Here is a 10,828-nt window from a genome sequence, read left to right as displayed (position 1 = left end):
AATGACAGCATGCATGATTGAGAGAAGAGTTTTGTGAGATTGGGTGACTGTTTCTAAGTTACGGTCCCTACATTGCAATATTTTGATGGTGTCTTTTATGGGTTTCTGTTCCAAAATGTTGCAAAACCCTTGGGCGTTTTAGTGCAATTGAGCATGTAAATACGCGAATGAAGAGTTGTGCAGATCAATGAGTTCTGATCAGTTCTGTGCATCCATCTGCACAGTTCTGATCTGAGCTGTGCAGATGAGTGCACAGAACTGATCAGAACTGAACAGTTCTGTGCACTGATCTGCACAGCTCAGATCAGCACTGTGCAGATCAGAACTGTGCAGATCAGTGCACAGAACTGATCAGAACTGACCAGTTCTGTGCACTGATCTGCACAGCTCAGATCAGAACTGTGCAGATCAGTGCACAGAACTGGTCAGTTCTGATCAGTTCTGTGCACTGATCTGCACAGCTCAGATCAGAACTGTGCATATGGAGGCTTTAAAGCTACCTATAGAGGAGAGTGACACAAATTGGAGGCTTTGAAGCTACCTACATCCCCTTCCTTCTCCCTCTTGCCTTGTCTCACCTTAGTGAAGTCCTTATGAGTGGCAATGATGATGACTGCGTATGATGTACACTATTGGCTTGTTTATAATGTATGTGATAATGTGATCAGGAACTTTCAAAAGCTGACACCGATTCCTCCTTGATATTTGCATCAAAATGGTTCCTAATTTTTCTCTTATACAAAACATATTCAGATATGCATTTCTATATGTAGGCAATGTTGACAAAAAACTCTTATACAAAACATATTCAGCTCAAATCAGAACTGTGCAGATCAGTGCACAGAACTGATCAGTTCTGACCAGTTCTGTGCACGGATCTGCACAGTTCTGATCTGCACAGTTCTGATCTGAGCTGTGCAGATCAGTGCACAGAACTGATCAGTTCTGACCAGTTCTGTGCACTAATCTACACAGTTCTGATCTGCACAGCTCAGATCAGAACTGTGCAGATCAGTGCACAGAACTGATCCGAACTGACCAGTTCTGTGCACTGATCTGCACAGTTCTGATCTGAGCTGTGCAGATCAGTGCACAGTTCTGATCTGAGCTGTGCAGATCAGTGCACAGAACTGGTCAGTTCTGATCAGTTCTGTGCACTCATCTGCACAGCTCAGATCAGAACTGTGCAGATCAGTGCACATAACTGATCAGTTCTTTATTTTTCTTTTAAAATCCTGCTTTTGAAGGTATGTAATTTTGATGATTTTCCAATGCAGTAGCGTCAGGCATGGATGAAGATCAACACGCAAATTCAGGTCCATCTAGCAAATCACCAAATCAAGTGCCCCAAAAGCAAAAAAAGAAGCCAAGAGGCCCTACAAAAGGAATAAAATCCATGCCCGGGGTTCCAAGAATAATTGAATGGGATCACTTGGACCGACCCACAGGGAAATGGGCAACGGATTACAAGAATCACATTGGCGAGATAAGTCGCGCAAAGGTTTCAATATTGATCAGAACCTGGGAAGATGTTTCACAAGGAATAAAAGATACTTTGTGGGAAGATGTCAAGGTAACCGGTTTTATTTTGGAAATTCAGTTGTACATATCTACGTGTCTTTTTCATGTGCTAAAAGACTTTCTTGTTCCTTTTCTTTTTCTTTCATTTAGAGAGAATTTCATATCACAGATGAAACTAAGAAAGAAGTTGTCTTAAAGAGTTGTGATAAGCGTTGGAGGGAATTCAAATCAAGATTGACGACTGGTTGGATCCAGGGTACAAGAAAAAGGCCAAAAGATGAAAAGATGCCATATGATTTGTATAGTTATATAACTAAGGATATATGGAAGGAATTTGTGAAGATACGTACCTCCGAAGAAGCTGAGGTATAAAAATTATTCTTATTTAAAGTCTTGGTATAATCTAAATTTTATTTTGTTGTAATAATTTCTTTTACCCCCCTAAAATTAGGAAATAAGTGAGAAAGCAAGACAGAGTCAATCTTTCAACATATATCCTCATCATATGGGACAGAAATCATATGCTGAAATGACAAGTGAATGGCAGAGAAAAGGGTACATTCCCTCAATTTCTTCGTCATCTGAAGGTTCCTCTGCGTCTACAATTTCTTCAAGTTTGCCGAGTAGGACATGTTTATGGCTTCTTGCAAGATCGGTACCAGATGAGAAAGGAAATCCTTACTTGCCGGATGAGGGCACACAAAAGGTCAAAGAAAATATTGTAAGTTCATTTAACAATTTTGCGTAATGTTGTGATTCCTCTAATTTCATATGCGTAATTTTGCGTAATGTTGAACTTTTCTCAAAACCATTTGATTTCATGTAGGATGAATGGAAAAGGAAACAAGATGAAGGGGAATTTGTTCCCAAAAGTGCACGAGATGATGTCTTATCTCGTGCACTTGGTAAGACTAAAGAAGGGATACCACTAACATTTGGTGGTGGAGTAGGCATCAAAGATGTGTGGGGGACTGGAGAGCGGCGTAGCTTTCGACGGTATGGAGATGCGGAGATGGAGGAAATGGAAGCAAGAGTGACCAAAAGGGTCAAAGATGAGACAATACAAGAGATGAACTCCAAGATGGATGCCATGGTTATGGAGAAATTTATCACATTTTCTAAAGAACTTGGTGTCCAAATACCAAGCTAGATGAGGATAGACGCAAATGTTCATAGTAGTTGTCGTTCCGGGGGTTTAGATCCATTTGCCGACATTACGGTATGATAATTTGTGTTTTTCAAGTAATTTGTTTCTAGTTAATTCTATTGAACTTTTCTAACATGTTACATTGTATTTGCGTTATTGTTCAAAATAAATAATAAGGAACCTGTCCCGTGCCATCTATACCTGAACATAGGCTCCGAGAAAGTCTTTGTTGCCTATGGTACCATATGTCCAGAGTTGCTCCTTGATCACCATAACGACGTCACGTCCGATAACGTGAAAGTGAGCGTTGATGATTTTGAGCCCGCGTACAAAGAAGCTCCCGTCCCCGTGCCTTCTAAATATATTAAGAAACTTGCTCAAGCTCATGGTACCTTCACTCAGTGGCCAAAGCATTTGGTGTCGCTTACGAATGAGGAGGTAACTAACATATGCATGATAATTTGAAGTAGAACTATTATACCATGTATGCTCACTAATATGTATATCGTTATTTGAAAAGCATACCTCAGGTAAACAAGCCTACAAGTAAAGAGCCTAAAGGGAAAGGGAACAAAGGGAAAGAGATAGTGCTTGGGGGAAGTGGAACAAAAGCGTCCAACACTAAATCAAAAACCTATTTCCTTGAAAATTATAAAGTGCAAAATTGGAGTGGTAAGTGCAATGTGATGAAAACTATGATGTTGGGATAAAAAAAGAAGGGGAGCACGTTAAGGTACATTGCACTAAAAGGACATTCAATATGGAAAAGGACTTTGAAATTAGTGTCACCGTTGAAGACACCGATCAACTTCTCTCAGGAGCATGGCTCAATATATCAATTCATATTTTGCCCCTAAATTTGATTTTTATGATTGTCTTAACGTTCTTACACTATATATTATAGGGCTTTGAGTGAGTTGTGTTTTCACGATGATTGTCACCCCAATAGTATTGGATTCATGTGCCCGGAGATGATCTCGGCCACCATGTTAAAGTCCGATGCAGATCGAATTCTATTGTACATGACGAGGTCCATGAGTGCACTTAGTTCTAAGACATTCATCTTATGTCCATACTACGAAAAGTATGAAAATTACTTTGAACTTCGTTTTTAATTGATTGTTATAAATTTAAATTTTTTTTTCTAACTACATACGTTTATTGTTTGTATGTAGGAGTCACTGGATGCTTTTAGTTCTTTGCTTGTCTAAACGTGAGGTCTACATATTTGATTCTCAACAGAAGAAGAGAAATTTGATGATTAAGGAGCCACTAAACAAGTAAGTAAAGTATGCATTTGAAAATGCAATTTTTGCCTAAATTTTTGCCTAAAAATGACCTAGAACGACCCAATTAGCCTTAAATGTGAAATAATAGATTGTAAAGAGCCTTAGAAAGTTGTAAATATGCATATTAAACGTGTAATAAGTTTGAAAACATTCCTTAGGTTCTTTAGTTCAAAGTTGGGTTCGAAAACTTCATTTTTGCCTAAAAATGACCTAGAACGACCCAATTAGCCTTAAATGTGAAATAATAGATTGTAAAGAGCCTTAGAAAGTTATAACTATGCATATGAGACGTGTAATAAGTTTGAAAACATTCCTTAGGTTCTTTAGTTCAAAGTTGGGTTTGAAAACATCATTTTTGCCTAAAAATGACCTAGAACGACTCAATTAGCCTTAAATCTGAAATAATAGATTGTAAAGAGCCTTAGAAAGTTATAACTATGCATATGAGACGTGTAATAAGTTTGAAAACATTCCTTAGGTTCTTTAGTTCAAAGTTGGGTTCGAAAACATCATTTTTGCCTAAAAATGACCTAGAACGACCCAATTAGCCTTAAATGTGAAATAATAGATTGTAAAGAGCCTTAGAAAGTTGTAAATAAGCATATTAAACGTAGAATAAGTTTGAAAACATTCCTTAGGTTCTTTGATTCAAAGTTGGGTTCGAAAACATCATTTTTGCCTAAAAATGACCTAGAACGACCCAATTAGCCTTAAATGTGAAACACTAGATTGTAAAGAGCCTTAGAAAGTTATAACTATGCATATGAGACGTGTAATAAGTTTGAAAACATTCCTTAGGTTCTTTAGTTCAAAGTTGGGTTCGAAAACATCATTTTTGCCTAAAAATGACCTAGAACGACTCAATTAGCCTTAAATGTGAAATAATAGATTGTAAAGGGCCTTAGAAAGTTGTAAATAAGCATATTAAACGTAGAATAAGTTTGAAAACATTCCTTAGGTTCTTTGGTTCAAAGTTGGGTTCGAAAACATCATTTTTGCCTAAAAATGACCTAGAACGACCCAATAAGCCTTAAATGTGAAATAATAGATTGTAAAGAGCCTTAGAAAGTTATAACTATGTATATGAGACGTGTAATAAGTTTGGAAACATTCCTTAGGTTCTTTAGTTCAAAGTTGGGTTCGAAAACATCATTTTTGCCTAAAAATGACCTAGAACGACCCAATTAGCATTAAATGTGAAATAATAGATTGTAAAGAGCCTTAGAAAGTTGTAAATAAGCATATTAAACATAGAATAAGTTTGAAAACATTCCTTAGGTTCTTTGGTTCAAAGTTGGGTTCGAAAACATCATTTTTGCCTAAAAATGACCTAGAACGACCCAATTAGCCTTAAATGTGAAATACTAGATTGTAAAGAGCCTTAGAAAGTTATAACTATGCATATGAGACGTGTAATAAGTTTAAAAACATTCCTTAGGTTCTTTAGTTCAAAGTTGGGTTCGAAAACATCATTTTTGCCTAAAAATGACCTAGAACGACTCAATTAGCCTTAAATGTGAAATAGTAGATTGTATAGGGCCTTAGAAAGTTGTAAATAAGCATATTAAACGTAGAATAAGTTTGAAAACATTCCTTAGGTTCTTTGGTTCAAAGTTGGGTTCGAAAACATCAATTTTGCCTAAAAATGACCTAGAACGACCCAATTAGCCTTAAATGTGAAATTATAGATTGTAAAGAGCCTTAGAAAGTTATAACTATGCATATGAGACGTGTAATAATTTTGAAAACATTCCTTAGGTTCTTTAGTTCAAAGTTAGGTTCGAAAACATCATTTTTCCCTAAAAATGACCTAGAACGACCCAATTAGCCTTAAATGTGAAATAATAGATTGTAAAGAGCCTTAGAAAGTTGTAAATAAGCATATTAAACTTAGAATAAGTTTGAGAACATTCCTTAGGTTCTTTGGTCCAAAGTTGGGTTCGAAAACATCATTTTTGCCTAAAATTGACCTAGAACGACCCAATTAGCCTTAAATGTGAAATAATAGATTTTAAAGAGCCTTAGAAAGTTATAACTATGCATATGAGACATGTAATAAGTTTGAAAACATTCCTTAGGTTCTTTAGTTCAAAGTTGGGTTCGAAAACATCATTTTTGCCTAAAAATGACCTAGAACGACCCAATTAGCCTTAAATGTGAAATACTAGATTGTAAAGAGCCTTAGAAAGTTATAACTATGCATATGAGACGTGTAATAATTTTGAAAACATTCCTTAGGTTCTTTAGTTCAAAGTTGGGTTCGAAAACATCATTTTTGCCTAAAAATGACCTAGAACGACTCAATTAGCCTTAAATGAGAAATAATAGATTGTAAAGAGCCTTAGAAAGTTGTAAATAAGAATATTAAACATAGAATAAGTTTGAAAACATTCCTTAGGTTCTTTGGTTCAAAGTTGGGTTCGAAAACATCATTTTTGCCTAAAACTGACCTAGAACGACCCAATTAGCCTTAAATGTGAAATACTAGATTGTAAAGAGCCTTAGAAAGTTGTAAATATGCATATTAAACGTGTAATTAGTTTGAAAACATTCCTTAGGTTCTTTAGTTCAAAGTTGGGTTCGAAAACTTCATTTTTGCCTAAAAATGACCTAGAACGACCAAATTAGCCTTAAATGTGAAATAATAGATTGTAAAGAGCCTTAGAAAGTTATAACTATGCATATGAGACGTGTAATAAGTTTGAAAACATTCCTTAGGTTCTTTAGTTCAAAGTTGGGTTCGAAAATATCATTTTTGCCTAAAAATGACCTAGAACGACCCAATTAGCCTTAAATGTGAAATACTAGATTGTAAAGAGCCTTAGAAAGTTGTAAATATGCATATTAAACGTGTAATTAGTTTGAAAACATTCCTTAGGTTCTTTAGTTCAAAGTTGGGTTCGAAAACTTCATTTTTGCCTAAAAATGACCTAGAACGACCAAATTAGCCTTAAATGTGAAATAATAGATTGTAAAGAGCCTTAGAAAGTTATAACTATGCATATGAGACGTGTAATAAGTTTGAAAACATTCCTTAGGTTCTTTAGTTCAAAGTTGGGTTCGAAACATCATTTTTGCCTAAAAATGACCTAGAACGACTCAATTAGCCTTAAATGTGAAATAATAGATTGTAAAGGGCCTTAGAAAGTTGTAAATAAGCATATTAAACGTAGAATAAGTTTGAAAACATTCCTTAGGTTCTTTGGTTCAAAGTTGGGTTCGAAAACATCAATTTTGCCTAAAAATGACCTAGAACGACCCAATTAGCCTTAAATGTGAAATTATAGATTTGTAAAGAGCCTTAGAAAGTTATAACTATGCATATGAGACGTGTAATAATTTTGAAAACATTCCTTAGGTTCTTTAGTTCAAAGTTAGGTTAGAAAACATCATTTTTCCCTAAAAATGACCTAGAACGACCAAATTAGCCTTAAATGTGAAATAATAGATTGTAAAGAGCCTTAGAAAGTTGTAAATAAGCATATTAAACTTAGAATAAGTTTGAAAACATTCCTTAGGTTCTTTGGTCCAAAGTTGGGTTCGAAAACATCATTTTTGCCTAAAAATGACCTAGAACGACTCAATTAGCCTTAAATGTGAAATAATAGATTGTTAAGGGCCTTAGAAAGTTATAACTATGCATATGAGACATGCAATAAGTTTGAAAACATTCCTTAGGTTCTTTAGTTCAAAGGTGGGTTCGAAAATATCATTTTTGCCTAAAAATGACCTAGAACGACCCAATTAGCCTTAAATGTGAAATAATAGATTGTAAAGAGCCTTAGAAAGTTATAAGTATGCATATGAGACGTGTAATAAGTTTGAAAACATTCCTTAGGTTCTTTGGTTCAAAGTTGGGTTCGAAAACATCATTTTTGCCTAAAAATGACCTAGAACGACTCAATTAGCCTTAAATGTGAAATAATAGATTGTAAAGGGCCTTAGAAAGTTGTAAATAAGCATATTAAACGTGTAATTAGTTTGAAAACATTCCTTAGGTTCTTTAGTTCAAAGTTGGGTTCGAAAACTTCATTTTTGCCTAAAAATGACCTAGAACGACCCAATTAGCCTTAAATGTGAAATAATAGATTGTAAAGAGCCTTAGAAAGTTATAACTATGCATATGAGACGTGTAATAAGTTTGAAAACATTCCTTAGGTTCTTTAGTTCAAAGTTGGGTTCGAAAACATCATTTTTGCCTAAAAATGACCTAGAACGACTCAATTAGCCTTAAATGTGAAATAATAGATTGTAAAGGGCCTTAGAAAGTTGTAAATAAGCATATTAAACGTAGAATAAGTTTGAAAACATTCCTTAGGTTCTTTGATTCAAAGTTGGGTTCGAAAACATCATTTTTGCCTAAAAATGACCTAGAACGACCCAATAAGCCTTAAATGTGAAATAATAGATTGTAAAGAGCCTTAGAAAGTTGTAAATAAGCATATTAAACGTGTAATTAGTTTGAAAACATTCCTTAGGTTCTTTAGTTCAAAGTTGGGTTCGAAAACTTCATTTTTGCCTAAAAATGACCTAGAACGACCCAATTAGCCTTAAATGTGAAACACTAGATTGTAAAGAGCCTTAGAAAGTTATAACTATGCATATGAGACGTGTAATAAGTTTGAAAACATTCCTTAGGTTCTTTAGTTCAAAGTTGGGTTCGAAAACATCATTTTTGCCTAAAAATGACCTAGAACGACTCAATTAGCCTTAAATGTGAAATAATAGATTGTAAAGGGCCTTAGAAAGTTGTAAATAAGCATATTAAACGTAGAATAAGTTTGAAAACATTCCTTAGGTTCTTTGGTTCAAAGTTGGGTTCGAAAACATCATTTTTGCCTAAAAATGACCTAGAACGACCCAATAAGCCTTAAATGTGAAATAATAGATTGTAAAGAGCCTTAGAAAGTTATAACTATGTATATGAGACGTGTAATAAGTTTGGAAACATTCCTTAGGTTCTTTAGTTCAAAGTTGGGTTCGAAAACATCATTTTTGCCTAAAAATGACCTAGAACGACCCAATTAGCCTTAAATGTGAAATAATAGATTGTAAAGAGCCTTAGAAAGTTGTAAATAAGCATATTAAACGTAGAATAAGTTTGAAAACATTCCTTAGGTTCTTTGGTTCAAAGTTAGGTTCGAAAACATCATTTTTGCCTTAAAATGACCTAGAACGACCCAATTAGCCTTAAATGTGAAATAATAGATTGTAAAGAGCCTTAGAAAGTTATAACTATGCATATGAGACGTGTAATAAGTTTGGAAACATTCCTTAGGTTCTTTAGTTCAAAGTTGGGTTCGAAAACATCATTTTTGCCTAAAAATGACCTAGAACGACCCAATTAGCCTTAAATGTGAAATAATAGATTGTAAAGAGTCTTAGAAAGTTGTAAATAAGCATATTAAACGTAGAATAAGTTTGAAAACATTCTTTAGGTTCTTTGGTTCAAAGTTGGGTTCGAAAACATCATTTTTGCCTAAAAATGACCTAGAACGACCCAATTAGCCTTAAATGTGAAATACTAGATTGTAAAGAGCCTTAGAAAGTTATAACTATGCATATGAGACGTGTAATAAGTTTGAAAACATTCCTTAGGTTCTTTAGTTCAAAGTTGGGTTCGAAAACATCATTTTTGCCCAAAAATGACCTAGAACGACTCAATTAGCCTTAAATGAGAAATAATAGATTTCAAAGGGCCTTAGAAAGTTGTAAATAAGCATATTAAACGTAGAATAAGTTTGAAAACATTCCTTAGGTTCTTTGGTTCAAATTGGGTTTGAAAACATCAATTTTGCCTAAAAATGACCTAGAACGACCCAATTAGCCTTAAATGTGAAATAATAGATTGTAAAGAGCCTTAGAAAGTTATAACTATGCATATGAGACGTGTAATAAGTTTGAAAACATTCCTTAGGTTCTTTAGTTCAAAGTTAGGTTCGAAAACATCATTTTTGCCTAAAAATGACCTAGAACGACCCAATTAGCCTTAAATGTGAAATAATAGATTGTAAAGAGCCTTAGAAAGTTGTAAATAAGCATATTAAACGTAGAATAAGTTTGAAAACATTCCTTAGGTTCTTTGGTTCGAAGTTGGGTTCGAAAACATCATTTTTGCCTAAAAATGACCTAGAACGACCCAATTAGCCTTAAATGTGAAATAATAGATTTTAAAGAGCCTTAGAAAGTTATAACTATGCATATGAGACGTGTAATAAGTTTGAAAACATTCCTTAGGTTCTTTAGTTCAAAGTTGGGTTCGAAAATATCATTTTTGCCTAAAAATGACCTAGAACGACTCAATTAGCCTTAAATGTGAAATAATAGATTGTAAAGGGCCTTAGAAAGTTATAACTATGCATATGAGACGTGTAATAAGTTTGAAAACATTCCTTAGGTTCTTTAGTTCAAAGTTGGGTTCGAAAACATCATTTTTGCCTAAAAATGACCTAGAACGACCCAATTAGCCTTAAATGTGAAATAATAGATTGTAAAGAGCCTTAGAAAGTTGTAAATAAGCATATTAAACGTAGAATAAGTTTGAAAACATTCTTTAGGTTCTTTGGTTCAAAGTTGGGTTCGAAAACATCATTTTTGCCTAAAAATGACCTAGAACGACCCAATTAGCCTTAAATGTGAAATACTAGATTGTAAAGAGCCTTAGAAAGTTATAACTATGCATATGAGACGTGTAATAAGTTTGAAAACATTCCTTAGGTTCTTTAGTTCAAAGTTGGGTTCGAAAACATCATTTTTGCCTAAAAATGACCTAGAACGACTCAATTAGCCTGAAATGTGAAATAATAGATTGTAAAGGGCCTTAGAAAGTTGTAAATAAGCATATTAAACGTAGAATAAGTTTGAAAACATT

The 10,828-nt window shown here is 34.2% G+C and overlaps 1 protein-coding gene across 1 annotated transcript; it reads left to right on the top strand.

Annotated features, from left to right (window-relative positions):
- Nucleotides 1-1,765: 1,765 nt before the first annotated feature.
- Nucleotides 1,766-2,708, top strand: LOC130462422 (uncharacterized). Its single transcript, XM_056830610.1, has 3 exons — nt 1,766-1,887; nt 1,973-2,242; nt 2,348-2,708. The coding sequence occupies exons 1-3, from the start codon at nt 1,807-1,809 to the stop codon at nt 2,669-2,671; spliced, it is 675 nt and encodes a 224-aa protein (XP_056686588.1). The 5' UTR covers nt 1,766-1,806; the 3' UTR covers nt 2,672-2,708.
- Nucleotides 2,709-10,828: the final 8,120 nt, after the last annotated feature.

Source organism: Spinacia oleracea, chromosome 6 (genome assembly GCF_020520425.1).
Source record: "Spinacia oleracea cultivar Varoflay chromosome 6, BTI_SOV_V1, whole genome shotgun sequence".
Lineage (NCBI taxonomy): Eukaryota > Viridiplantae > Streptophyta > Magnoliopsida > Caryophyllales > Amaranthaceae > Spinacia > Spinacia oleracea.
This window is presented reverse-complemented; position numbering and strand designations above follow the sequence as displayed.

Bases quoted from the DNA above. Each gene is read 5' to 3' on its own strand.
- LOC130462422 (XM_056830610.1), top strand. From the start codon at position 1,807: ATGCCATATGATTTGTATAGTTATATAACTAAGGATATATGGAAGGAA. The intron at 1,888-1,972 runs GTATAAAAATTA...CCCTAAAATTAG, and splicing joins GTACCTCCGAAGAAGCTGAG to GAAATAAGTGAGAAAGCAAG. The intron at 2,243-2,347 runs GTAAGTTCATTT...GATTTCATGTAG, and splicing joins AAAAGGTCAAAGAAAATATT to GATGAATGGAAAAGGAAACA.